Source organism: Cyphellophora attinorum (genome assembly GCF_001299255.1).
Source record: "Cyphellophora attinorum strain CBS 131958 chromosome Unknown Contig7, whole genome shotgun sequence".
NCBI classification, from domain to species: domain Eukaryota; kingdom Fungi; phylum Ascomycota; class Eurotiomycetes; order Chaetothyriales; family Cyphellophoraceae; genus Cyphellophora; species Cyphellophora attinorum.
This window is the reverse complement of record NW_017253235.1, coordinates 44,773-69,499: the sequence shown is the minus strand read 5'-3', so window position 1 is coordinate 69,499 and position 24,727 is coordinate 44,773. Positions and strand designations below refer to the sequence as shown.

Below are 24,727 nucleotides of genomic sequence, written 5' to 3'. Positions count from 1 at the left end.
CATCATCAACGACGATCCAGAGATCCGACATGTCCAGCACATCGTTGCGACGGACTGTCAAGCCTGGTTGGCGTTTGCTGATGACCTCGGATGTCGGGATGAAGGGTAATGAGGCATTGGCGACGTGGCTGGGCTGAAAAGGGTACTTCCTACCCAGTGAAACTCGCGTCGCCGGAGCCGGAGAAGAGTCCTGGGGTGCAACGGAAGCAGGCGAGAATTTGCTCTGAGCTTCTGTAGAAACGTCACAGTCTGCATGTTCAACATGGACGGCTTGCGCGCCTCCTTCATGCTTTGCCCGTACAACTTCGTGTGTCGCAACTGTGTTTTCCGATCGAATGCACCTACGGGGGCCGAGCTGTAGCCAACCCATCTCGAGGGACAAGTTCGAGGGCTGTACTGCAGTATGATCGGATCGAGCTCTGTCGACGACCGAAGTTTTTCACGTTAAGCAAGTCCGAAGTGATTTTCTGCTCACGTGTACCAGTGGTTAAGCGAAGCCGGGGCGAATCCCCGCCATCCTGTTATTCGTTTCTGCCACCACAAGACCGGTCGAGGCGCTCCGTGAGGGTTCAGGCGCATGCTCGCCTCGTCCAAGTCGCGGGGGCTTTTGCAAAGGTACAGGAGATGGCGACGGTGAAAGGCGGACAAAAGCGGTGACAGGGAGAAAAACGGACAAAGGCGGAGAAAAATGTGAGCCAATTTCGCAGATCCGGCCACGCAGGGATGCAACGGCCCCGCACAATTGAGATCCCGGGGTGGATTCGTCTGGGGAACTAGTAGATGCTGTGGTCTGGGGTCTATGAGGTGGTCCTTTTCATGATTCGGCTAATGAAAGTAATCGGGCACTGTAAAAGGAATGTTGAATCCCCAAGTTCCGGCAAGGTCATTGACCAGCAGATCACTGTCCTCGAATTGCTCCAGCGATGGCTCCCGCACGCATTATTGAGGAGGTCGACTGGACGTCGCCGTTGTACGAGCCGGCAGCATATGACGGCCCACCACGGAATCTCGAACATATAAATCAGCTCGACTTCGACCCATCGTTACAACCCAAGGAGTATCACCTACAGGGAACCCATCCTGACTCTATTATCCTGTTCCTGGATGTGGAAATACTCGAGTGCACTGGAAAGCTGCCATACAGAGGTGATGTACTCATCAAAGGCGAACGGTTTGCTTCGGTTGGCCGAGTCGAGGGCGTGGAAGAGCTCAAGAAAAACCCAAAGGTCCGTGTATTCAACGGCAGGGGAAGGACTTTGATCCCGGGGCTGGGCGATGCACACACACATCTGTCATGGAACGGCGGAGACCTTGATCGGCTTGGTGAACTCGGCGTTGAAGAGCACACTCTTCTGACTGCGCGAAGTGCGGCATGCTATATTGACTCCGGCTACACAATGTCTGTTACTACCCACCCATGCCGTTCCGGGGCGACGAAACTGACCGATCAACAGGTGTTTCGGGGCGGCCGCGGCAAAAGAGCGACTTGACATTGTCATTAGAGACGCAATAAATGCAGGAGACATTCCTGGCCCTCGATATCTTGCCAACGGGAAAGAGATGGCTCGGCGCGATGGAGAGCTTGTGGCAGGTATTACAGCATTCGCAGACGGCCCGGACGAAATGAGAGAAGTCATTCGACACCATGTCGGACTTGGCGTCGACAATATCAAGCTTTCGATGTCTGGAGAAGAGGTACGGCGTTCCGCGTGCCTGCAAGGGCCGACAACTGACTGATTGTAGATCACTGAGATTCGATCGGCTCAAGACTGCTACTTCACCGATGAAGAGTCGGCTGCTTGCGTGGACGAAGCTCACAAGGCAGGCAAGAGGCTATGTGCCCATGCACGAGCACGTGACTCGGTGAAGATGTGTGTAAGGCATGGTATTGATGTGATCTACCACGCTTCCTATATTGACCAGGAGGGTAAGTCGGCTGCAACTACGGTGTGCCCGTTGATGCTAATTGAGGCCCTAGGCATGGACATGCTAGAAGAAAAGAAAGTTAAACACATCGTTGCACCTGGCATTAATTGGCTCATCGCTACACTGAATGATGCAGGAGCCTTCGGTTATCACAAGGAGAAGGCCGAACAGGTGGGCTACAAGAAGGAGCTTGACCATGCTATTCGCGGCTTGCGGGAGATGCATCGTCGAGGAATTGTTGTACTCCCAGGCGGAGACTATGGCTTTGCCTGGACTCCACATGGCACTTGTAAGTCCTTCCTTGAGCACTCAGAGTCGACACTGATCACGGTGGAAGATGCTCGTGACCTTGCGCATTTCAAGAACCTCCTAGGATTTACATCTCACGAAGCACTGATTGCCGCCACATACGGCGTAGCGAAGCTCTTTATGCGCTCTCACGAAATGGGTCAGTTGAAGGCCAGCAACTTCGCGGATTGTGTGTTGGTTGACGGACGTCCACTTGAAGAGATCGAGGTGCTGCAGGATCATGATAAGCTTAATATCATTGTCATCAACGGAAGAGTGCACAAAGCAGGACGAAAGGAGTATGTTGCGCCACCAGTTGCTGGACAAGATGGCAATTCGCACCCTATAGTCCCTGACATGGACTTTCCGGAGGTGAAGAAGGATATGCAGAAGTCGTATTGAGCAGTGCATTGGTGTCAGAGCGGTCAACAAAACCAGTTTGTTTTGTGATTCATGGACAACGGGTTTGCCGGACACCGAGTGTACAGTATCATGGATAGTCGTAAGGCTCGTGCAAAACACAGCTATACTGTAGAGACTTGATATGCCCAAATGGAAGGTCACTTTCCCCTTGGAGCAAATTGCATGTTGGTATTTGCAGTCATATGTGTGTGCACCTATTGTCTGGCTTTGCTGTTGCGAAGCAGTTGGGTTTGTATAACGACCCGTGAGAGGAGTGAGGGCGATCTCGCTGTCGCTGCTGTAGTGTATTGCTATCACATGTTGCCCGTGCTTTTTGCTTGCGTGTTGTCGTCATACATTCATAGTCTCCCTATGTAGTACGTTGTTCCCGCCGCGTGGTCCGGCTGTCGTGTTCTCGACGTTCCATGCTGACGCGGTCTCATGCTGCCGTTGGCAATCGTTGTCATTTGTGCACACGGCTGGGGTCACGCTGATAAACAGCGGTTCCATCGTGCAGCGAACAACTGAGATGGAATGTTGCGTGCACATCTGGAGCTTGCAGTCTGCCCACTCCTCCGCTCTGTACGATCCAGTGTATCAACCTCATCCCTTCGCGCGGTCGCAAAGAAGTAATTTGGCTGCTGCTTAAAGCTTCCGTCCACCCACGGACGGGGACAGCTGGGAGCTGTCGACGAGCTTGTCCTCAGTGCGTCAGCCACAAGAACAGCTGAGGCGTACACGTATTTGTTTTGAGCTGGGAATCGCTCCGTCTACCTCTGCCGACGCAATGAAGGTGCTCGCAATTACGCAGATCTTGACACGGCCGAAGGTAAGGAGCCACCTTACACATCGAGCCTGCAGCACTGTGGTTGTTTCGGGTGTTCCGTCCTTGACGGTGACAGTGGACCGCTGTCGGTTACATTGATACCTCAACACCAGACGACGGCCTTGTCGTGACTGGCTTTCACCAGTGCGCTCTGACATGTCGAATATCCAAGTGCGGAGAATTGCAACGTCCGAAGGGAAGGTCGTTTCTTCCTTCGCGACGCTTCGAGCTTCAATTGATTCCCTCCGAAATCTCGGGTCTTCGTCGTTGAAATGCTGAGATGTTTGAGCCGTATCACTGGACATCTCGAAGAGCTCACGGCGCTGGTCAGCGACCCAGGCTACACCAGCTTGGCGTGCGTCGATCTAGGAAGCTCACCTTCTGCTTTGAGACTTCTATCTGGCAAACGGATCGATCGGTTGCCCCTGACAACGGTCAGACTGCAATTGTCGGGTGAGTGGTTGGAGGTTAGGCGGGCCTTGAGTTGAGCTGATGCCAGAAGTACCGTGAGCTGGAAACTTTCCGCTCCGCCCGACTCCATCACAACCAGAAAATGACGTCTTGGCGTGTCGAACAGAGAAGGCGAGTATCTGCTTTGAGACTTCTATCTGGTCCGAGGCAGGGATGCCAGCTGAGAGCCGATGCAGTCGGCAGGCGAAGCTGTCGAAGCATTGTGTGAATGGTTGGAAGTTGTGATACTGAGTTGAGCTGATGTGGGGGGAGAACAACAAGAACAGTAGACCAGAGATGAGTGACATGTGCTGGGCAGTAATGCGCTGAAGCTGCTGCTTTGGCTGAAGAGACAGGTTGCCTCGACTCGTCTTGTACCATTCATCCATCCCTCGACTGCAGCCCGTGCTTCTGAAGACCAGACACAACAATGCTTCAACTTCGCAGACGTAAGAATTCTGTTATCCGTCGGCTCACCCGTACGAATCCGCCATCATGGCCAACTTGTCGAGTCTGTGGTTCTGTCTCGTCTTTGTGTGCTTGTTGGCAAGAGCTCACGGGTCATCGAGACCCCTGACCAAGGACGACGATCGGGAATTTTCGCCCGTCGACGATAACCTGGAAGATCCGATTCCAGTTGCAAGCTATCCTCGCGCAAGAAGCAGCCTTTCCGAAGCCCAAGCGACGATTCAGTCGACGTCGAGAGTCACAGAAACTGCTCAAACAGTCACACCCCGCCACAGTGAAGTCCCTAATCTCATCGGAAAAGCGCATATCGCACCTTTCGTACCTTTCGCGGACGTGCTGGTCATGATACATCCATGAACTGTGGTACACGGGATGCTCGGATTGATGCTCGCAATGCGCTGTACGACCTCGATCTCAACGGCTGTGGCAACCGTTGTCTTCGAGACGCAAGCGTAGTCGCCTTCTTACGCGAGGTATTTCAGACCGCCATCGCTTGTCAAACTTCATGTCGCCGAAGGCTCGAGCTTGAATCGGACATCGACATCGCCCTTGCCAAGCTCGATTTTGTCCGATTTGCCGTCCCATAAGGTCCGCTCGAAGAAGCGTACATTCATCTGCTTGTCCACAAGTACGATACTCTGCTTCTGCGTTGCATAGATGCCATCGACTCCGAGCTCAGCCTTGCTCTCACCATTGATGATCTGGACCGTCTCCTCCGCGGTGGATGCAGAACGCAATTGGTCGCTGTCCAAGCCAGCCTTGCTCCTCCGGCCAAGTGGTGGCACAAAGATTGTCTTCCTCAGCTCTGAGATGTACGCATCCAAGCCTCCGTCCTCGAGACTGACGCTTCGCGGCAACGTATCGGTGCTCAATACGTCAAGGAACCGCTGCACAAGCTGATCCTCGGTTTCGCCAGCGGCAACACTTTCCCGAATAGCATCAGCCGTCAACTCCTCACCCTTCAACACCTTCTCCCACGTTCTGTTGGTAAAGGCAGCATTACTCAGTCCGACCGTCTGCACAACGTCGCCCGCGATCCACGGCACTGGCTCGCCTGGCTCCGATCGATTCGACATGATGGCAAGGCGCTCGCCGATCCGTCCACAGACAAGACTGAAGCCGCCGGCGTCCTTAACGATGCCGGAGTTGACCATTGAGCTGACAAAGTCCTTGGTAGAACCATCGTGTTCAGCTAGGAACTTCTTGATAATGGCCCCACGAGATATCGCGCTCGGAACGGGGAGGCCTTCGCGGTAGTTGGTGAGCACGGCGATCTTGCCGGACTTGGTGACGCCGAGCCACGTGCCTTGGATGGGTCGGAGGAGGTCGCGGGCGCCGTAGACGTCGGGATGAGAGGGCCAGAAGGATGCGAGAGAGGTTGGTCGGTTGACGTACTCGTCACGATTGTCGATGAGAATGAGAGGGTAGTCGGGGTGGGCGGTGGAGATGATGGCGATGCACATGGTCGCGTTGAGGTCAGTGACAGTGGATGAATGGCTTGAACCGAGCGTGGTCTGAATGATTGGGCTTCTTCGAGGGAAGGACGTCTCAACGTAGTAGGAGTAGACGATAGAAATCAAAGAGTCTTCGAGCTCAATGAACGACGAGGATGTCACATGGTTGTAATCATTAAAGCGATGACTCAATATGGACTCTCTTTGCTTTGCCTACCTGATCACCGCCACCGGCGCCTCTGCTGTGAGCCTGGACTGGCAACAGTATGTTGTCTTCGCAGGATTTTAGATCCCGACGTGCCTGTACCTCGGAGGGCCGAGGAAGCCCAGAAACGAGGCGTCAGGCGTTCTTGTGGCTTGGGAGTGTCGCCTATCGATAAGCCTAAATCAAGCTTATCGCACGCCGAGGCGGTGCCGAAATGCCCCGCCAAATGTCTTTGCGCTCTCCAGGCTGCGTAATTCCAAGCAATGTCCCGTGTCTCGTGCCGTCAGCTCATCAGCTCCTGTCAGTCCGTTCGAGAGCTCCGAGATACCTAGAAATCATATGCTCAACAGGCTACTTCCATCCATATCGACCACTTTGGCCTCAGTTTGCCCTTTATCAGCATACTCGCCGTTCTCATCGGCAACACCACATCGCCCACTCCAGTAAAGAAGACTACCAATTCCACAACCCGCCATGTTCAGCTTCGTAGCAGACCTGATCTCGTGAGTCCTGTCCATCGGTCACCACGCCTCCCAACTAACGCCACCAGCTCGGTGACCTGCATCATCCTCCCAGCCTACATCTCCTACAAGGCCCTCCGCAGCCGCGATCCAGCGCAGTCCCACCCATGGCTGATCTACTTCACCATCCTTTCGCTTGTCCAGCTGGCTGATTCGTACACCGACTTCATTACGGGCTGGATCCCCTTCTTTGGCGTCTTTCGCCTCTTCTTCATGCTCTACCTCGTCCTCCCTCAAACGCAAGGCGCCAAAGTCCTCTACTTGGACTACCTCGAGCCATACATCGTCCACCACGAGAAGCAGATCGACGAGTTCATCACACAAGTGCACACACAGCTCCAATCGATAGGCTTTGGGTACATCAATACTCTAATCGTGCTCATCCGCGAGAAAGTCCTGCGTCAGCAATCACCACAGCCTCCGCCCCAACAGACCGGTGCCGGCACCTACGCCAGCTATGCCAACGACTACCTCTCACGCTTCCTCATGCCACAAGCTAGACCTTCCGAGACCCAGCCCGTGGGCGGCATCTACAGCGCCCTCTCCGGCATGGCTGCGTCCGCAATGGCAGGCGGTGCCACTCAAGGCGGCAGATCAAGAGGACTAGACGACCACGGCGACATCTCAGACAGTCTGCGCAACATGTCCGACCCTCCCAGCGATCAAGCTACATCTCCACCGAACGAGAGCGCCTCCAAGCCCGTCTAAGAACACTCGAGAGCGAACAGCAGAACATCGATCTGGCGTATGGCTCTGGCGGCACAAGCGCAATTCCCAAATCCCGATCAAGCACATCCTTCGTCAACGTCGACCACGACGACTTCCAGCCCCCGCCACCAGTCACAGGCTCCAGCCCGGGAAGCCGACAAACCAGCGGAGGCAACTGGCAGAGCCAAGCAGCGCACGCGGCAGCTGGCTTCTTCGGTGGTGGCGACGACAGCAAACAACAACACCAGCAGTCCTCTTCTTCCGGCTGGAGCGCGGCAAGGGATATCACGGCGGCAATATCCAGCGGTCTCGACCAAGCCTACAACAAGAACAATGACGGCGAGCGACGGAGATAGAATACTCCTGCAAACCGCACAGTCAGTCTGGACATCAGAAGCGAAGACGGTGCATTGCTCTGCGATTCAGACCATCCTAGCTTCCCTGTCAACCACAATCAGAGCACGGCACCGGCACCACCACCTCCACCACCCTCGGTCACGCTAACTCCTCACGAGATCGACGCTAGCTTCAATTTGCCTGAAGATGCAGGTGGCAGCAGCAAAGGCCCGCCGCCCTACGAGCTCCGAGAAGACCCAGCGACGCCTATTCCGGCGACGCCGCGTATTGAGCCCCTCGCGAGACTCGATCCCAGGCTGAGCGTCAGCACGAATGTCAGAGAATGGGGCCAGTTGGATGAGGAGGTGCATCATCATGGCCATCGTGAAAGCGTTGAATGAGACCAATTTGTGTGCAAAGCTGGCGATGCTACGGACTGAGTCTGCCGCCTTGCGGTCATGGAAGATGTGCATACCCCTACCCCATGTACGAACAGTGTACAGATTGGAAAGGGCACGAAACGAACAAGACCGCGCATGGAATGGTACATTTATAGATTAGAACGCCGCCGCTGCTGGTTTCGTGTATTCGTACATAACTCGTATGACATATCCATATCCTGATCCTCATAATTCAAGATGCTGCATGCGAACTGTGCTTCGTGCTTCATACTTCATGCTTCGTTAAAAAAAGCTATACAAACCCATCCAGTTGCGAATGCCAAAATTCAAATCCCACCCATACATCCTCCCCCGCGAGATAACCAACCCGTCCGTCCATTTCCACATATCCAAACCTCGCCAACCCCCTACAACGGCCGCCCACCAACATGCTCCCGACTCCTGATCTGGCCCAAGGTCGGTCCCTCGTCGTCAACTGTGTATTCCGCGCCCCTGCCTCCCGGTTGCCTGAAATTCGGGCCACCTATGATCGTGCTCGCAAGGGAGCTAGAGCCTCGTCGCTCAGTCCTGACCCTAAGCCTTTCGCGCAGGCGTTGGGCGATGCTGAGCTGATGCTCTTCCGCTCGAATCGCAACCGTGGAAGCACTGGAGTTGCCCCCAGCAGTCGTGTTACTGCTGCTGCTAGCCGCGCCCTGCCGTGCCTCGCGCCGCGAAACAGCAGCAAAGTCTCTCAATGCCGCTATCCTTTCCTGCTGGTTTGACGATGCGAGGGCTTGGCGCAGGCTTGCGAATGCGCCCGTTGATGTTGCTGTTCCTGACGCGGGTGCACCGTTGCCTTGATTGGACTCTGCGGGAACGCCAGCAGCAGAGCTCCGCCTTCTCGTGCCCCTGGACCGCCCACTGCGTAACGAGCTAGCCATGATGAAGTCCTCTCCAGCTCTGAAGCCGGCTGTCACAGGTGGTCGCGCGTCGTATACCACCATCCCCGGCTGACCGATCCCGCCTAGTCCGCCTAGACCGTGGTATCGCCCTGCTGGGCGGACTCTGAAGAGCGCGGCTTCGGGATTTTGTATTGAGCCTGATCTGCGGGCGTCATCTGAGCCACCCAGCGCTTCTTCGTTCAAATCGGGATCGTCTGAGGTCGGAGGGCGCAAGTCGATGCGGCATAGCGGGCAGGTACCGGAGACGTTGAGGAGCCAAGGGTCGACGCATTCCGGGTGGAAGTGGTGGTTGCAGGGCAGGACGCGGACGTCGGCGCCTAGCTCGAAGTCGTCGGTGCAGCTGGAGCAGGTTGTTGGTGAGGTTGTGGCTGCGGTGTTGGTTGTGGTTGGTGGTGGTTCTGTGTTTGGCGATGTTGTATCGGTCGTGGAGGCGCTGGGGCTTGTGGTGGCGGCTTCGGAGGTGGTGGCGCCGGTTGCGGGGGCTGCGGAGCTGGAGTTGGTTTGTGGCGGTGTTGCGGCGAGGGTCTTTGGTTCTTCGTCAATAGGCGTGGGCACGATCTCTGTGGTTGTTGTGTCGGCTGCCGCGCCCTTCGCTGTGACTTCCTTGCCCGCCACAGGACTGTCGCCATCTGTGCCTGATTCACGGGTCATGCCGCCCGTCATCTCAATATCGCGATTCGCATCTCCATGACTCGTCCCAGAGACCGACGGCGCTTTCTGTACAGCCGCAGCTCCAGCCCCTCCGGAACCATCGTTGCGATCGCCAAACTTGACAATTGGGATAGTGTCCAACATCGCCCTCGCTATCCCCTTTGCACGACTCTGTCTGCCTCGTCCCATGACATTTCGCGGGCCGTATCTTTCCGGATGGCGATGTGCGCGGATGGCGCCGGTCACGATTATGGTGATGAACAGCGCTGTGATGACGCCTGTGATGGAGTACAGGATGATCATAGCTACGGCAGTGGTTGGTGATCTGTTTGTCCATGCTGTGCTGGTGTTTCCTCCACTCCATGGCTGATTGCCGGTTTGATTGCTGAACGAGCTCATGTCTGGCAGCAGCGTGGCTGTTGGTCCGTCCAACGGAGACGTGAGGTCGAGAGATGCGAGTTGGTCTGCAACTCTTGAGGAAGTGGTCGTCATGACAGAGAAGATTTCGGGCAGTTGTTCGAGGTTTGTCGCTAGACAATGATTCGATGTCCTGGAGTACAGGACGATCAGATACGCCTCATTGTTGTTGATCGCGATCCGAAAGACCTCATCAGCCGGTATGTTCCCACCATTGTAATCTTCGGGATCGCAGGAAATGTAGAAGAAGTTTGGGAGCTGGGACTTGAAGTCGCTGTTGGCGTTGGCGGCGTTGATGGGGATGAGGTGGCCGTTGACGTCTGTCGATACGAAGCTACGGTGACTGACAGCATTGTATGGTCCGAGAGCGGCGAGCTCGACCGATACGTTTGCCCAGAGTGTGCTATTGAGGGTGTATCTGGGCGCATCGGAGGCAGGAAAGAGGTCGGCAGAGTTGTTTGACGGCGAGATTTGTTGTGCAACAGCAGACGCGGAGAGTGCTAGCCATGTCAACGCCGCTGTCAGGCTCTGGCATCGTGTGGGGGGTGACATTATGCGGCCGGCTGCGTCACCTGCGCCGGTGTCGTTGTAGGCTTTTTCTCAACTCTTAGATCGTGTTCATGTTATCTAAGATCGATTGCTCGTCGCTTGGGCTTTGGCAAGCGCTGGTGACTTCGAAGGCACTATCTCGTGAGGCCGAGGACGTTTTCGACGAGCGGGATCTTGAGGTTTTGTGAGTACGAACAGTATGTGCGATCTGGAACGGGGTGTGTTTCGGGTATGAGCTGCTGACGGAGTTCATTGATGGGCGATGCGTTCGTGAAGTGCCTTAGCGAAGGAGGCGGAGCTGATCGTGCTGGACGGCGGAAAGAAGCGATGGTGCATGCAGGCTTGCGTGTGCATGCCCTCTATCGCCCAGCGGTCCTCTCACGGAGGAGGGATATCGAGGCCGAGGGGTGGCGGATAAGAATGCGATTGGTGGTTGGTGAGCCATGATTCAGCATGATTGCGGGGAGACGCACGCAAAGACGAAAGCCGAGCATGCCGAGCGAGATGCCTAGAACACGCTAGTAGCGAGGCACGACCGGTGAGTGTGAAGCAGTGAAGGCAATAAGGGCCTGTCTGAGGCCATTGATCTATACCCAGGTAAAGCACGATGTACTTAGGTCTTCCTCTTCACCAGCCCTTTGAAGAAGTCAAAGCTATTAGAATCGCTCTGGAGCTCGAAGCGCTTCCCCGTTGGACGATCCTGCCAGCCAAGCTCTTCCGCTATCAATAATCCATAGTCCCGAGTCACACCTCTGATCTGAGCCCGTTGACCAGACTCAGCTTCGAGTGTCACAATCTGATCCATGTGCAGCCAGTCGCGATAGTAGAGCTGCTCCATGTCTTCATCGAAGCCGGTGATGAGGAACGTGGCGTACAGCTCCTCGAAACAGGTCAGTATCCGTGATAGCAATTTCTCAACTGTGAATGGCGGTAAGCCTTCACTCTCAAGTGTGGAATCAACTGGTTGAGTGAAGTCGTCGGTGCTGCATTGGCTGTGTTGATGCCGCATCCGCAAACGGCGATATACTCCTTCGTGTTGTAATGCGAGTTGACCAGAATGCCGCCTATCTTAACATAGTTCTCTTTCGCCAATGTGTCCGATTTGCCTGGCTCGAGGGCATATATGTCGTTCGGCCACTTGAGTTTCACGGGCATGTCGCGATACTGGTTGCCTTCATACGACTTGATGCCCTGAACAATGGCCATTGCTGCGAGGTACTGAACAAACACCACTGGGGCAGCCTGCATCCTCGCCATCGGGTGCCGGATGACTGTGCTGAACATTAATTGTCCGGCTGGACTGACCCAAACATTTGACCCACGCCCACGACCGGCGACTTGTGACGTGGCTGTTGCGGTAAAGCCATGGGGCAAGTTGCGCAGTATGCGCGTGTTCTTCTCGAGCATTGTGTTGGTCGACGTGACCACCTCTCCGTAAAGAAGACGTGTTCCGAACTCGGATGTTCGCGTCTGGGACTGATACTGCTTCAGGTTGGCAAAGAAGGCGTGGTGATTAAAGTAAGGTGTGCTCTTCGCATCCGGTATGTCGTCTTCGTGAAGAAGTAGTTGCTTAATGATGAGATTATAGTCGACTATCGTCTCGTTGCTACCATCAAGCTGGTCAGCCGGTTCTCCTTCTGTAGGGAGTGCTTGGGCAAGATCGGCCATTTTCCAGACCGAAGGCTTGACAATATGAAATGTGTCGTTTTCATCTTTGATCAGCTCTTCGCCATTGACGTCTCTTGTGATGTGCTCCGCCAATGACTCGAGCACTCGACTGATATTGGAAGGCTGTGTTGAGGAGAGATGTAGTCGCGATAGGGAAGGCACATTCTGCTCTTCGCTTACATTCAAGCCCAATTTGGTCAGGACAGCCTTCAGGAAATCGATCCTCTGCTTCTCGTCTGCCGCTAAGTCTTTGATGACATCTGAGAACCCAGGCACTGACGGCTTTTCTTCCATGTTGGCGGGAGCGAATCTGGGCTTCGTCAGCTGCCAGTCATCTGCTGCTTTGCCAAGGTAGACGAACTCTGGATGAGGACCTGTGAGTAATGCTGCTCCCTTCCCAACTTTGCAGTAGACAATAGCGGCGGATCCTTCTCCGGCATCGACCGACAACGGATCTGTGTAGCTTGCGAGAACTTCTACACCTTGGTCCTTGTACTTCGCAGCATCGACGAACACACCACCTCCGTTGTAGTACGACTTGAACACATTCGGCACCGATCCTGCGGGCAATACCGACTTGTCCGTCTTCAACAGCACAGATCGAGCGCCCGTTTCGCTGTGGTAGACGAAGCCCGGAAAGGCACATCCTCGCGCAGTTCCAGGAAAGAACCGTAGCTCTCGATCGCCGATGACCTCGAGTGGCTTGTTTCCTACCTCGAACTCACATCTGCTGCTGCCATAGTAGCCGCCGGCGCAGAAGCCAATGTAGAGACCACCGTTCTCAACATACTGTCGTATTCGTCTGTTACCCGTACCGTTCAGAGTTCGACAGTAGCCTTGATCAGCGCCTCCGGGAAAGACAAGTGCAGCACAGCTAGCAGTCCAGGGCTCTTTGATGATCATGTCGCCAGTGACTGGGATGACGGCATAGTTGGGAGATACTAGCCGCCGAAGCGTGTAGAGGCAATGCCGAACAGACTCGACGGTACTGCCATTACCTGAAGCAATCATTAGATTTTCATTACGACGCCATTGTTCGTATGTGAGCGCACCGGAGTAGACCAAGATGTTCATTCGTTTCGTTGACATGGCGTTGGACTGACTTTTTGGATCAGGTCATTGACGTGCCGAGGAATCATTGAGCAGCAATTTCTTCTCTTCCTTCTACTATCGAGTGGCGATGGACAAGTCAACGTCGAACGCTGCCGCTACGGCCAAGGAAGAAGAGGATGAGGAGCTCGACGACTGGTTAGTGCCTCGGCAAATCGAGCTGTCCTTCAGGTGATGCTGACGATGAGCAGGGACAAGCGGATATTCAGCACTGGATGTGCAGGTAATGCCGTCTCCAGGAATACAGATGCAAAGCTGACTATGGTCTCTCAAGAGGAACAACTAAAGATGAATGACTGCTACTACGATAAGAAAGACTGGCGAGCATGTCGCAACGAGGTAAGTGGGCTTTGGATGTTGGATGTTGGTCGACGTTGCTTTCCCAACACTGCAGAAATATAAATGCCTCGGCGGAAGCCTCCAGGATCGTGAAGCTGACGTGCACCCCCAGATGGAGTTGTTCCGGCAATGCTGGAAGCGCAATGGCAATGAGGCACGTACTCAAAGCAAAGAATCGTAGTAACGAGTCCCGAATGCCTCATACAACTGATGTAGGCGCTTCAGTTGATGCAGATGCAAGCTTGTCAGCCGGTCTCAGGAGAAGACGTCACGGGATTTGGTGAAATCCGTCGCGATTTTCGGATTCGCCGCCTGCGCAGAGGAACGCGACTTGTACTTCATAGACCCTCAACTCAATCAATACTTCCTGCTCAGCGTCGTAATTGATTGTGTGCCGTGGAACAGTATCGCCCGCATACCACGGTATTCTCGCAGCCATGTCAGCCTCCTTGCGCCCCGCGCGCCTCCTCTCCCGACCAAGCTCATTCACATCGCATTGCACGAGATCAAGACCACGACATACGTGTAGTTCACGAACAGTGTTCACACGAACATCACCTCGGCAAGCAGCAGTCGCTTCTTCGGCATCTGCGACCACACCTCAAAGCGCACCGAAGACGACTCCTCCTCCTCCAAGTAAGCCTAAAGGGCCACTGGCTGAGCTCGGCGACGAGCCTATCAAACTGCAAGAAGATGATCCGAGCGGAATAGACTGGTCCTCTTCCTTCAGCGGTCTGTCGGTACAACCGTTCTCTAAGGACGCTGCAGACGTACTGATGGCACCAATCAACAAGGAAGACGTCGAGATCAAGCCTGATGGCATCATATACTTGCCCGAGATCAAGTATCGGCGCATATTGAACAGAGCGTTTGGTCCAGGTGCATGGGGTTTGGCACCACGAGGAGAGACAATCGTCACCGAGAAGGCCGTCACCAGAGAGTATGCGCTTTTGGTCCTCGGAAGGTAAGGAATAGCAAATTCTCTACAGCAGAATATCACTGACAAGGCCCAGACTCGTGTCCATCGCACGTGGCGAGCAAGACTATTTCAGCAGAGACGGCATTCCAACAGCATCGGAGGGCTGCAAGTCCAACGCCTTGATGCGGTGCTGCAAAGACCTGGGCATTGCAAGCGAGTTATGGGATCCCCGTTTCATCCGCGACTTCAAGGCTTCACACTGTCGCGAAGTGTTCGTGGAACATATGGCGACCAAAAAGAAAACCAAGCTCTGGCTGCGGAAGGGCAATGCAGTCTCGTACCCATACAAGGAAACAAAATTCAGCGCCTGAGCAGCAAGCTTACAGCCACGGCAGTAAACCACCGCGGCTTGGGGTGGCAGTGCGGAAATGAGCGGGGCCTGAAGACCGAAAATCTGGGGGCCAGCAGCAATTTCCGCCCTGCATCAGGCGACAGATCTTGTATACGACAACGCATAGGGTGTTTGCATTGGTGGTCTGTCAGGTCCTGCAGTCCTGGCCCGAGATCAACGTGCATGCCACGAGCTATGCGAACGCCGAACCGTTGAGTAATTCCCATGCTGAAGCCGTTTTCCCGTGGCTGCTTCGATGCGGCCACGCTTGCCAAGTAAATCATGGAGGGCCTGGATGCAAATATCAGTCCCAAATATCCTTTAGGTGTACCGAACCCTACTGTGTACAGGGGACTTGCATCCGGAGCTTATAAGGCAATCGCAAATCATCGCTCAGTTCTTCAAGCACGATCAATCGGATGACGATTATACCCCCGCCACTGGAGTCTGTCGATCCTAGTCGCGGAGTTCCAGATCCATTTCTTGACGGTACGAAAAGCCACCATCTCCAAGTCATGGACGTCACCTCAACCTATGTTTGGAAACGTCCCTCGCATGCCTGCACATAATCCATCGTTTGGTCGCGGAGTACCACTGCAAACAAGGCGATGAGCTGTGCTTATAACGATTTCTCAAGCTAGAAGGACCTGTTGATCCATGCCAGAAGAGGCAGCAGTGTCTCTCAATTACTGCATATGCTTTCTTGCTCCTCACATCTGACTGGTGTGCCTTGGACTGGACACTCCATCACGTCCATTCGCAACTGCAGACTACGGAGGTACAGACCAAAGGCAATGCAAGGTTTTCCCCAGCCAGCCATGCCTGCCTCGCTTGAGCTCTGGTCAGTATTGATGGGATCATCGAGAAGGTACACAAGACATTTTTCCAGCCATGCAAATAAAACCAGTCGTTCCCGATCCGCTGGCATTTCCGTCTCTCCCAAATCCTCCGCTCGTGACACTCGCTGCACTTCAAGATGCGTTCCGTTTTCGTGTGGGCCTCGCTTGCCCTGTCAGCGTTTGCTGCACCGAATCCTAAGACTACACCATGGGGCGATTGGAATGATTGGAGCCGCGAATGCAATCCACACAACGTGAAGATCCGCCGCGACTTCGACAAGCTGCCAACGCACGAGCGGAAAGCCTTCACCGATGCAATCAACTGCTTGCGCGACCAGCCGTCAGGGCTCGACCAACAGAAATACTCCGCTGCCATCAACCGCTTCTTCGACTACGCGGTCGTGCACACCAATCTCACCAGCCGCGTGCATCTTGACGGATACTTCCTGACGTGGCACCGCATGTTCGTGTGGCTCTTTGAGAAGGACTTGCAGGAGACCTGTGGTTGGAACGGGACAATGCCGTACTGGAACTGGCCTGGCACTGCCGGCAAGCTCGAGTCTGCGCCCATTTTCGACGGCTCTGAGTACTCGATGTCAGGAAATGGTCTCCCCAACCCGCTGCCGCCGGTTTATGCGCTCGGACCAAACTTCTCGCTGCCTCGCGGCTCAGGAGGCGGATGTGTCACGACAGGTCCATTCGCGGGCATGAACTACACCATGCAAGTGATTCCCAGCAATCTGCTATCGCAAGGAGCGCCTCTGCCACCCACAACATTCGTCAAGAACGAGTCCTGCCTCACTCGCGACCTCAACGACGCGGTCTCAACACTGTACCTCAACCAAACGGCATACGAGCAGGCACTCGCAGCCCCAGACCAAGCGACCTTCAGCGTCCTCCTCAACGGCGTCTTCGGCGGCGCAGCCTTGGCCTGCACTCCGCTGCTCACTTCTCAATCGGCCCTCCCTTTAGCTCGATCTTCGTCTCACCACAAGATCCGATCTGGTATCCCGCGCACACGTTCTTGGATGTCATCTATTCCAAGTGGCAAGACCTCCATCCCGAGATTGCGGATCAGCTGTATGGCACCATGACTGCGGTCAATATTCCTCCGAGTGCCAATGTCACGCTCGAGAGTGTCGTGCCGGACTTTGGGTACTTCAAGGAGGATCCGATTACGATTGGGGAGTTGATTAGCACGACTGCTGGGCCGTTCTGTTATCGGTATGAGTATCCAGGGCAGTGCTGTGGGTGAAGGATGGTGGTTGCTGCACAAAGGGAAGGGCATGTGAATGTACTTATTGATACCAGAAAACTCGACGTCGAGTATAAATAATGTAATCAGTTCGGGACGGTGGGCGGGGGAGGTGGTGGGGAGGAGGTGGCCACCGACTCACCACCACCTCAGGCGAGCGCAGCGAGCAATTTCCTGGTCGCGCCGCAGGCGCTCCCTTAGGAAGAGGCGAGCGAGAGCAGCCGTGTGCCCACGAGCAGATCATGAAGGGTAGCGAAATCTGTTCTGTTCGATGCAAAGATTGCTCGAGCCTGCCCATCGCCATCTCATCCATGTTCTATATGTGTTCGACGCGTAGCAGTGCAGTGTGAACCGTGTAGTAGCAGTGTAAGATGTTATGTACGGATATCAGTAGAAACCGAATTGAAAGTTGAGATGAGAATGAAGGGACGATGAAATGCCCAGCGCTCCCCTCTTGTTACCTACTCCGTCTTGCCGCAGTAAAAAAGATACGAAACGTGCCGCGCATCAATATCATGGCAAGTATCAGCACGCATTTACCATGTCCTACACGTGTTCGACGCGTAGTCTGGCAATGCGAACCACAAGTTGGCAATGCGAGGTGTCTCGCACGAGTATCAACGCGCCAGCATCCACTTCGAAACCATCGCTGGGCGCAGATTTTGAACCTCATGCGCCCATGTATGTACCTCAGGCAGACCGGTGCAATGCTGATGGCTCGAGTCCTCATCATTTCAGAAAGAGCGAGCTCGAGCTCGTTCCCCAGCCTCAGCTCCCGATGACTTGCGTCGGCCAACAAGGCGAATGCAAAACGTGACTCGTGGCTCCGGTTTCAAGCATTGTTGCTCATCAGCTGAGACGGCATCAGCACCAGAGCGCGGTGAACATTTGAAGCCAGGCGACGAGGAAGGCGGGGCCGGTCTAGGCATGGCGACTGCTAAAAGTCTGGGCGCTGTGGTAATCAACCCCGCCTAGTCTTCCCGCGACATCGTTTCCGAAGCTTGACATCCAACAAGAATTCTCGAGCCTCAGGTGATGGCTTAAAGCCAAGCAGCCTAACAGAAGACAAGACCGTCGTGCCGAAAGAGCATTATCTTCGCCCAAGAGATCCGAGAGTTGCTCTTGCCATCTTCGCTGTCATGCCTCTCAAGTCATCCGACTTGCTGCAACTTCACGCCGGCTGAGCTGAGCGTGTGAAATACCGCCGGAATCACACCACTGCGTATCGCAGCACACAACACCACTCCCGACATCAACGAGGACAGCGCCCAGGGAAGCACGTGTCAGGACCTTCAGCCGAACTCACTCAGCACGCGACTTTTGCACAGCCCCAATCGAGGGAATCGCAGAGAAAGATACTCTTCTTAATTCTACTGTACCAAGAGGGAACTGCCCGCTCGTGAAGTCTAACCCACCGACGCGTGCCCCGCATTTGGTGATCCTGTCATCACAGCACAGCTGGAAAGGCCCTAAAAGCTGAACCTAGGCCCGTTGAAATGGCTGCCACAGCAATCACTCCTACACATCCCACACCGTCAACCGACAAGTCCTCTCAGAGCATCGAAGCACAGGAGCTCGAATTCGGGCAGGCGTGGGATGGTGCTGGTCAGGCTCAATCCCCAGTCATTACCCGGCCTAACTTGGAACTTTGTGGCCGCCGCAAATCGTCCGTCGCATTCCATACAGCCGGCGCTGAGGAGACGATACGACGTGAGAGCATAATCAACCCACCTCCCAAGGTGCCCTCGCGAGAGTCGAAGCGAATGTCGTCGCCTCCGCCACCGTCGCACTACAGTCGAGGCGTTTCGTTCGACACATTCGACAACAAGGAAGCAACGGACGAAAGCTTCACCCTCATTTACAAACACCGAGACTATGCCAGTAGTGCACGGAGTCGGACATTCTTGTGTGGCACAGATGCAAAGGACTACTCAGAGTATGCACTGGAGTGGATGATGGACGAGCTGGTAGACGACGGAGACGAGATCGTGTGTCTGCGCGTGATCGAGAAGGAGGACAAACCAGCAATCCTGGCAAAATATCGACGCGAGGCAGAGAAACTGCTTGACAGTGTCAAAAAGAAGAATAGCTCAGAAGACAAGGCCATCAGCATGATCATGGAGCTTGCCGTCGGCAGAGTACAAGAGGTTTTCCAGCGCATGGTAAGTTGGAGCATTAGCCCTTCTGGCCAGTGACTGACATTTATAGATCGGTCTGTACGAGCCTCTGCACTCGTCGTCGGAACACGAGGACGCAATCTCGGCGGTATGCAAGGCCTGATGCCAGGATCCGTCTCGAAGTACTGCCTACAACACTCGCCTGTGCCCGTCATCGTCGTGCGACCTTCGTCTAAGAGAATGAAGAAGAAAATGAAACGACAGCAAGAATCTGGCCGCAGTCTGTATACCACGTTGACCCAGCAAGCAGCCCAAACGGGCGGGCGTCACCTACGAGACAACAGCATTGTTGAGTCACCACCCACAGCTGCGACCGACCAAGAAGCCGAAGCTGTTGCCAAAGCTATTTCACAAGGAAGGAGGAAAGGCGGCATCCTGAAGAACTACAATTATGGCGGGCCTCTGCAGCGCGTTACATCCAACCCGTCCGATGTTGCGTCTGATGAAGAAGACCCAGCGACCAGCAGATTCGCATTGCCGATTGGCTACCTGACGACCGAAGAAGCTCCTCGAGCAGACCTGGCGATGCAGAGCCGAGTATAGCAATGCTGGCAGAAGACTGGGACGAAGACAAGCCACGAAGGAGTCGGTCGCGGCGCCGGGGGGCAAGACGGAGCGGAGCGGGAGTGATGCGTTTATGTCGTCGGCAGGCGAGGAGGAAGAAGCAGAGGATGATGGGTTCTTGAATGTTGGACCTGCGAAGATCGTTGAGCATCGCCGACCGAGTATGCGAGAGACGACGCCTTGGCTGGCGGATATCCTGAGGGACAAGCCGGCGCCGAGGAATCGGAGCAGGAGTAGGAGTAGGAATAGGGATCCGAGTCTGGGGAGGAGTCCCGCGAGGGGGTCACGATGATTGAAGCACGAGCGAAGCGTCAGCCACCACGAGATTATGGAGAGAACCAGCGGTGTCGTTGAGGTGTTGCAATGCATAACATGGCCGGAAGGGAAATTGCATCGAGCGGCCTGACGGGTTCGTACGTTCTGGCATGCACAAAGTGAGCAGCTGATAACTCTTACGATGGGACTTACAGTATACGATTGAGCATTATGATGAGCTCCTGGCCACGAAGCAACGGAGTCATGGGCATGAGTCTGATGGGATACCCAGACAGTCTTCAACAGTGAATGAGACCGCTTCTTGCATGACTTACCTTGCTCGCTGAGGTACTCGTTGAATTTGTGCTCGAGCTGTGCTGCTAACCCGCGTTCTGACAGATGGGGACCTGCATGAGAAATGTGTGATGTGATACGAATTGTAACAAGGGGTTTGTGAGAGACGGAGTTGATGTACGTGTTCTCGGCCTCCATCCTGCATGGGTGGGTGGGGGAGGTGGTGGCTCCCGCGAGCGCAGCGAGCTGTATGCTGAGGCCGTGAGGCCGGAAGCAGCGCCGCAGGCAAACAGTGGAAGGTACCTAGGTAGGCGGGGGCGGGTCCCGTGTAGTACGTGAGTAGTGGAAGGCGCTGGGTCAGGGACGAGGTTGTAGACTGCGCGCGAGGATGCGCAGATTGGGAAAGAGCGTCTTCCTGGACCACTTAACACGAGCGCTGGAGGGGTTGAGCATCACACATGTCAAGTTTCCTCTAATGATGTTGATGCGATTGTATTGTGTGAGTATACCTAGTTAGAGCTCGAACTTATGACCCGTGACAGGCGCGTACCTGCATAGGATGTAAGATGTCGATGGAATTGTAACAAGGGGTTGTGAGAGGCGGAGCTGGTGTAAGTTACGTGTTCTCGGCTTCAAGACCCCTACGCCCCTCACATGTTTCTCGCTTCAACCCCGAGTTCCTGCCATTCTCGAGAATCTCTACGTTCCTCTTCCTGCCTCTGCTCGTCGCCGGTCGTCGAAAGCGCCAGACCTTCCACCATGCTGCCGCGATAACCATCGCTCGCATCATCATCCACTCACGACACCATGACGTCTCTCATCTCTTCCGATGACTGTGACGACTGCTCGCCGATGCATTCCCACTTCGGTCCTAAGGCGGCCTTCTCAACCGTTCCTTTCATAACTACGTTTGGTCTCGTCACATTCATCGCCTATCGAAAGGTACATCCACTCTTGTCACCGGCGGCCCCGACATCGAGCACCCAGCAGTCCTCGAAAGGTTTGCCACCAACGCTCCCAACACCCTCCACATACAGCGAACCACCAACGCAATTCCTCATCCGGCGGTTTGCTGCCCTCACCTTCGCCTCCACGATCGCGCTATCGGCCGTGCTCACAGAGCTACTGCTGTGCGAGATCTCCAACTCATTCAACCCGACTGCTCGTAGCGTTGCATTGCAGGTCACGGTCGCATCTCTGCTGGGGTTACTGGTGATCGCAATACCGGTATTGGGCATACACACGGTGGTGACGAGCAATGGACAGCGCATCAAAGATGCAAGCAATAGGAAGAAGAGAGTAGCATGGGTAGTCGAGGCTGTTGGTTATGCTGCGTTCTTGTGTCTGTTCTGGGCATTGGGCGCACTGTTGCCTGACGCAGCTACTCCCTCGGACGAGGTGAAGCGGAAGGGTTTGAATCTGTTCCAGGCTTGTCTGGACAGACTAGGCATCACAGGTGTTACACTCATGGCATTGCTCTCCGGCTTTGCTTCCGTCAGTGCCATCTGGCAGAACTTCGGTCCCAAAGCAAAGCTGGTAGCGGACGGGGATATCAAGAGAAAGGAGACGGGCTACGATGCGACGATGGAAATGGTTGACGAGAAGAAAGCACGACTGAATATGATCCAGCGCCGGATGACAGACCCGGCTTCGGCGACTAGCACGAATGCTTCATTTTGGAGTCGTGCGGCGGGCTCGATACTGCCGTTGGGAAAGAACACGGATTCACAAGAGAAGCAGACACTTGAAATGGAGATCTCGGGTCTGGAGACCATGGCTGCGAGCCTTGAGTCGAGCTTGAGTGTGCTAAGAGGACGAAAGGCAGACCAGATGAGAGAGAAGACAACATTTGGTCGAGCCCAGCTTGCATTCGGAGTGGCATTCTCCTGCTACTGTATCTACCGCATCATTGCGACCACCATCAACATCTTTCGGCGCGTCGCATTTGGCACGCACTCGAACAAGAGCGACACGGACCCAGTCACATACGGCATTGCGCTCTTCGCGCGACACGTCTACCCTTCGATTGACCAAGCGAGTTGGGCGCATCAGATCTCCTTTCTGCTGTCTGGAGTCATGCTCTTCGCGAGTTTCAACGCTGTCACGCAGACATTCTACCTCTTTGCCCGCATCATGCCGCATGGCGTTCTCCAGGCAACGAGGACGAATTTCGCGCTGCTCATCAGTCAAATCAGTGGAATGTACGTGATCTCGTCGGCACTGATGCTGCGGGGGATGATGCCGGAGAAGGTGGGGAGCGTCATCAACAGTGCTCTCGGGGCAGGGCTGCTAGAGCCGGCTTGGACGCAACGGTGGTTCGAGGGCTGGTATATGGCGGCGGTGGTCGTGACTGTGCTGGGTATTGGTATCACGAGGAGTTGGAAGTGGGATGTTGATGAAGGTGGTGGATGGGAGAGGGAGGCGTCGAGATGAAGGGCGCTTGAGCGACCGAAAACGCAGATGATGCGTCCAACAGAACGAAGATATGATGGATGAATCTGTAACAGTATCGAAGGCCGTAGATTGTAGCAATATATTACCAGATCCGGACTGAAGATTGATTTTACTGTCTGCGGTGGCTTTCTAAAAACTACACCTGCCGGCCCGCTGCCCTCTAACCACTTTTGCGTGCCTGTGTCTACAGGAAGGATCACATGGTGAGTTGGTCTGCTCTATGCGGTGGATGACAGCGACTGCCTCGATTTTCTCCAACTCGAATTGTTGCTCCAAAACCGTTGCTGGCGCATCTGATCAGGACACGACACCAACGACTTACTTTACCTTTGTAACCGCTACAAATCACATCAAACCACAAGGAAACGGTCTCGATCTGAACAAGGCAATCGAAATCTCCAGCTGATCGCGCAGAGCGAGCGCGAGTTCGAGTTCCTCTGCGAGGGCTCTCCGCCTGGGACCTCCGCCTGGGACCTCCGCTGGGGACCTCTGCCTGGGACCTCCGCTGGAACCTCCGCTCGCCATGGACATCACACCAACCCTCTCCGCAATCCTGATCCAGTCCCACGCACCGCCCATCCCAATCGCCTCCTCCTCGACTGCCAGACTAAGTCAGACGCTCGACGCGTTCCTCAAAGAAGCGAATCAGATCAACCAATCGCTCAACGAGCTCCTGAGATATCTGCAGAGTATACGCCAGCCGTACCTCTCGAACGCGCCGCCGCCTCGACGGCACCACCAGCAACAGCCAGCACAATCGGCGCGGAATGGCCTCCCAGAGGCGCCAACGCACTTGACCGATGCACAACGAGAGGATATCAACAAAGAGACAGCGAGACTATTACGAGATCTGCAATCCTCGATATCCAATTTGAAAGGCGTGGCCGATCTACGGCACGATGCGGTGACGAAGGTGCTGACAAGGAAATACGGTAGTCGGAAAAGCCTGCTCTTTCGGTGGGCCGCGGGTGAGGACAAGGATGCGGGCAAGTCGGCACAGCAGATCGATGAGGAGGGAAGGGAGAGGACGTTGAAGATATTTAGGGATGAGGTGGTGAGATATCTGATGATGAAGGTGAGTTATGTTCTTCACGGTGTCCATTCTGACCCTGCTTCGTCATTGCTGGGAAGAGCACTACTAAAGATTTGGACTACCAGAAAAACGCCGCCCTCCGCAGACAACAGATGATGCTCGTCACCCGCGCGGAACGAGAACGAGAGAAGCAGATGTCCAAACTCAGCGACGTTCGCAACAAGTCCTACGCAAATCGGCAACCGAGCACAAGCATATCAGACAGAGTCGTGACTACCAGATACAACAACGGCATCAGCAGCGCCGCTAACGAATACGCCGACGCCGACCTCCGCGCCCGCGACACCTACAATCCCGCTCTCGAAACCTCCTCCAGCGACTACGCCCACCAAGACCTCACACCCGCTCAACTCCAGCTCTTCGAACAAGAGAACGAGAGCATGACCCTCACCCTCCAAAACGACCGCCTCGCCCAAGTCAACAAGGTCGAAGCCTCCCTCGTCGAGATTTCGCAATTACAGGAGACGCTCGCGGGTAATATTGCGGTGCAGCACGAACAGATAAGTGGACTGGTGATGGATGCAGAGGACACGGGGGAGAATCTGACGAAGGGGAATAGAGAGTTGAAGAGGGCGAGTGAGAGGGGGAGTACCGCGAGGGGAGTGTTTTGGGTGAGTGTTGGGTTGTGCTCGTTCTTAGTGGTGTGGGATCTCATTTTCTGATGGATGAGGTCGGCATGGGCTGAGGGTGTCGGCGACAGCGAGGGCTCGGCACCAGGTTTCCATGGCTAAGACCAGGCGTGTACAGAGCCATGGCAGTTGCATGTAGCCGCTACAGCTTGCACCGCTGACTGGGCGGTCGAATGGACAGCCGACGCTGACTGGTG

At 54.9% G+C, this 24,727-nt stretch overlaps 11 protein-coding genes across 11 annotated transcripts; 8 read left to right on the top strand and 3 right to left on the bottom strand.

Moving 5' to 3' along the window:
• Positions 1–923: 923 nt before the first annotated feature.
• AB675_9486 (uncharacterized protein) lies at positions 924–2,616 on the top strand (the record flags this gene model as incomplete). Its single annotated transcript, XM_018150023.1, has 5 exons — positions 924–1,399; positions 1,455–1,695; positions 1,744–1,927; positions 1,979–2,215; positions 2,264–2,616. The coding sequence occupies 5 exons, from the start codon at positions 924–926 to the stop codon at positions 2,614–2,616; spliced, it is 1,491 nt and encodes a 496-aa protein (XP_018002197.1).
• A 1,771-nt stretch (positions 2,617–4,387) lies between these two features.
• AB675_9485 (uncharacterized protein) lies at positions 4,388–4,717 on the top strand (the record flags this gene model as incomplete). Its single annotated transcript, XM_018150022.1, has 1 exon — positions 4,388–4,717. The coding sequence occupies one exon, from the start codon at positions 4,388–4,390 to the stop codon at positions 4,715–4,717; it is 330 nt and encodes a 109-aa protein (XP_018002462.1).
• A 146-nt stretch (positions 4,718–4,863) lies between these two features.
• Positions 4,864–5,823, bottom strand: AB675_9484 (Transport and Golgi organization-like protein; the record flags this gene model as incomplete). Its single annotated transcript, XM_018150021.1, has 1 exon — positions 4,864–5,823. The coding sequence occupies one exon, from the start codon at positions 5,821–5,823 to the stop codon at positions 4,864–4,866; it is 960 nt and encodes a 319-aa protein (XP_018002536.1).
• A 670-nt stretch (positions 5,824–6,493) lies between these two features.
• On the top strand, positions 6,494–7,985 carry AB675_9483 (Receptor expression-enhancing protein 4; the record flags this gene model as incomplete). The annotated part of the gene is made up of 4 exons (XM_018150020.1): positions 6,494–6,522; positions 6,570–7,242; positions 7,269–7,554; positions 7,627–7,985. 4 exons carry the CDS (start codon positions 6,494–6,496, stop codon positions 7,983–7,985), a joined length of 1,347 nt encoding a protein of 448 aa, XP_018002242.1.
• A 407-nt stretch (positions 7,986–8,392) lies between these two features.
• AB675_9482 (uncharacterized protein) lies at positions 8,393–10,546 on the bottom strand (the record flags this gene model as incomplete). Its single annotated transcript, XM_018150019.1, has 1 exon — positions 8,393–10,546. One exon carries the CDS (start codon positions 10,544–10,546, stop codon positions 8,393–8,395), a length of 2,154 nt encoding a protein of 717 aa, XP_018002316.1.
• A 610-nt stretch (positions 10,547–11,156) lies between these two features.
• Positions 11,157–13,300, bottom strand: AB675_9481 (Biotin--protein ligase; the record flags this gene model as incomplete). Its single annotated transcript, XM_018150018.1, has 2 exons — positions 11,157–11,423; positions 11,486–13,300. 2 exons carry the CDS (start codon positions 13,298–13,300, stop codon positions 11,157–11,159), a joined length of 2,082 nt encoding a protein of 693 aa, XP_018002465.1.
• A 91-nt stretch (positions 13,301–13,391) lies between these two features.
• On the top strand, positions 13,392–14,950 carry AB675_9480 (Mitochondrial genome maintenance protein; the record flags this gene model as incomplete). Its single annotated transcript, XM_018150017.1, has 6 exons — positions 13,392–13,459; positions 13,513–13,660; positions 13,773–13,837; positions 13,895–14,185; positions 14,268–14,624; positions 14,674–14,950. The coding sequence occupies 6 exons, from the start codon at positions 13,392–13,394 to the stop codon at positions 14,948–14,950; spliced, it is 1,206 nt and encodes a 401-aa protein (XP_018002184.1).
• Positions 14,951–15,946: 996 nt separating this feature from the next.
• Positions 15,947–17,064, top strand: AB675_9479 (uncharacterized protein; the record flags this gene model as incomplete). The annotated part of the gene is made up of 2 exons (XM_018150015.1): positions 15,947–16,814; positions 16,862–17,064. 2 exons carry the CDS (start codon positions 15,947–15,949, stop codon positions 17,062–17,064), a joined length of 1,071 nt encoding a protein of 356 aa, XP_018002503.1.
• Positions 17,065–18,560: 1,496 nt separating this feature from the next.
• On the top strand, positions 18,561–20,097 carry AB675_9478 (Universal stress protein A family protein C25B2.10; the record flags this gene model as incomplete). Its single annotated transcript, XM_018150014.1, has 4 exons — positions 18,561–19,226; positions 19,273–19,329; positions 19,365–19,778; positions 19,825–20,097. 4 exons carry the CDS (start codon positions 18,561–18,563, stop codon positions 20,095–20,097), a joined length of 1,410 nt encoding a protein of 469 aa, XP_018002325.1.
• Positions 20,098–21,161: 1,064 nt separating this feature from the next.
• Positions 21,162–22,787, top strand: AB675_9477 (Golgi pH regulator B; the record flags this gene model as incomplete). The annotated part of the gene is made up of 1 exon (XM_018150013.1): positions 21,162–22,787. The coding sequence occupies one exon, from the start codon at positions 21,162–21,164 to the stop codon at positions 22,785–22,787; it is 1,626 nt and encodes a 541-aa protein (XP_018002396.1).
• A 544-nt stretch (positions 22,788–23,331) lies between these two features.
• On the top strand, positions 23,332–24,563 carry AB675_9476 (uncharacterized protein; the record flags this gene model as incomplete). Its single annotated transcript, XM_018150012.1, has 2 exons — positions 23,332–23,883; positions 23,967–24,563. 2 exons carry the CDS (start codon positions 23,332–23,334, stop codon positions 24,561–24,563), a joined length of 1,149 nt encoding a protein of 382 aa, XP_018002457.1.
• Positions 24,564–24,727: the final 164 nt, after the last annotated feature.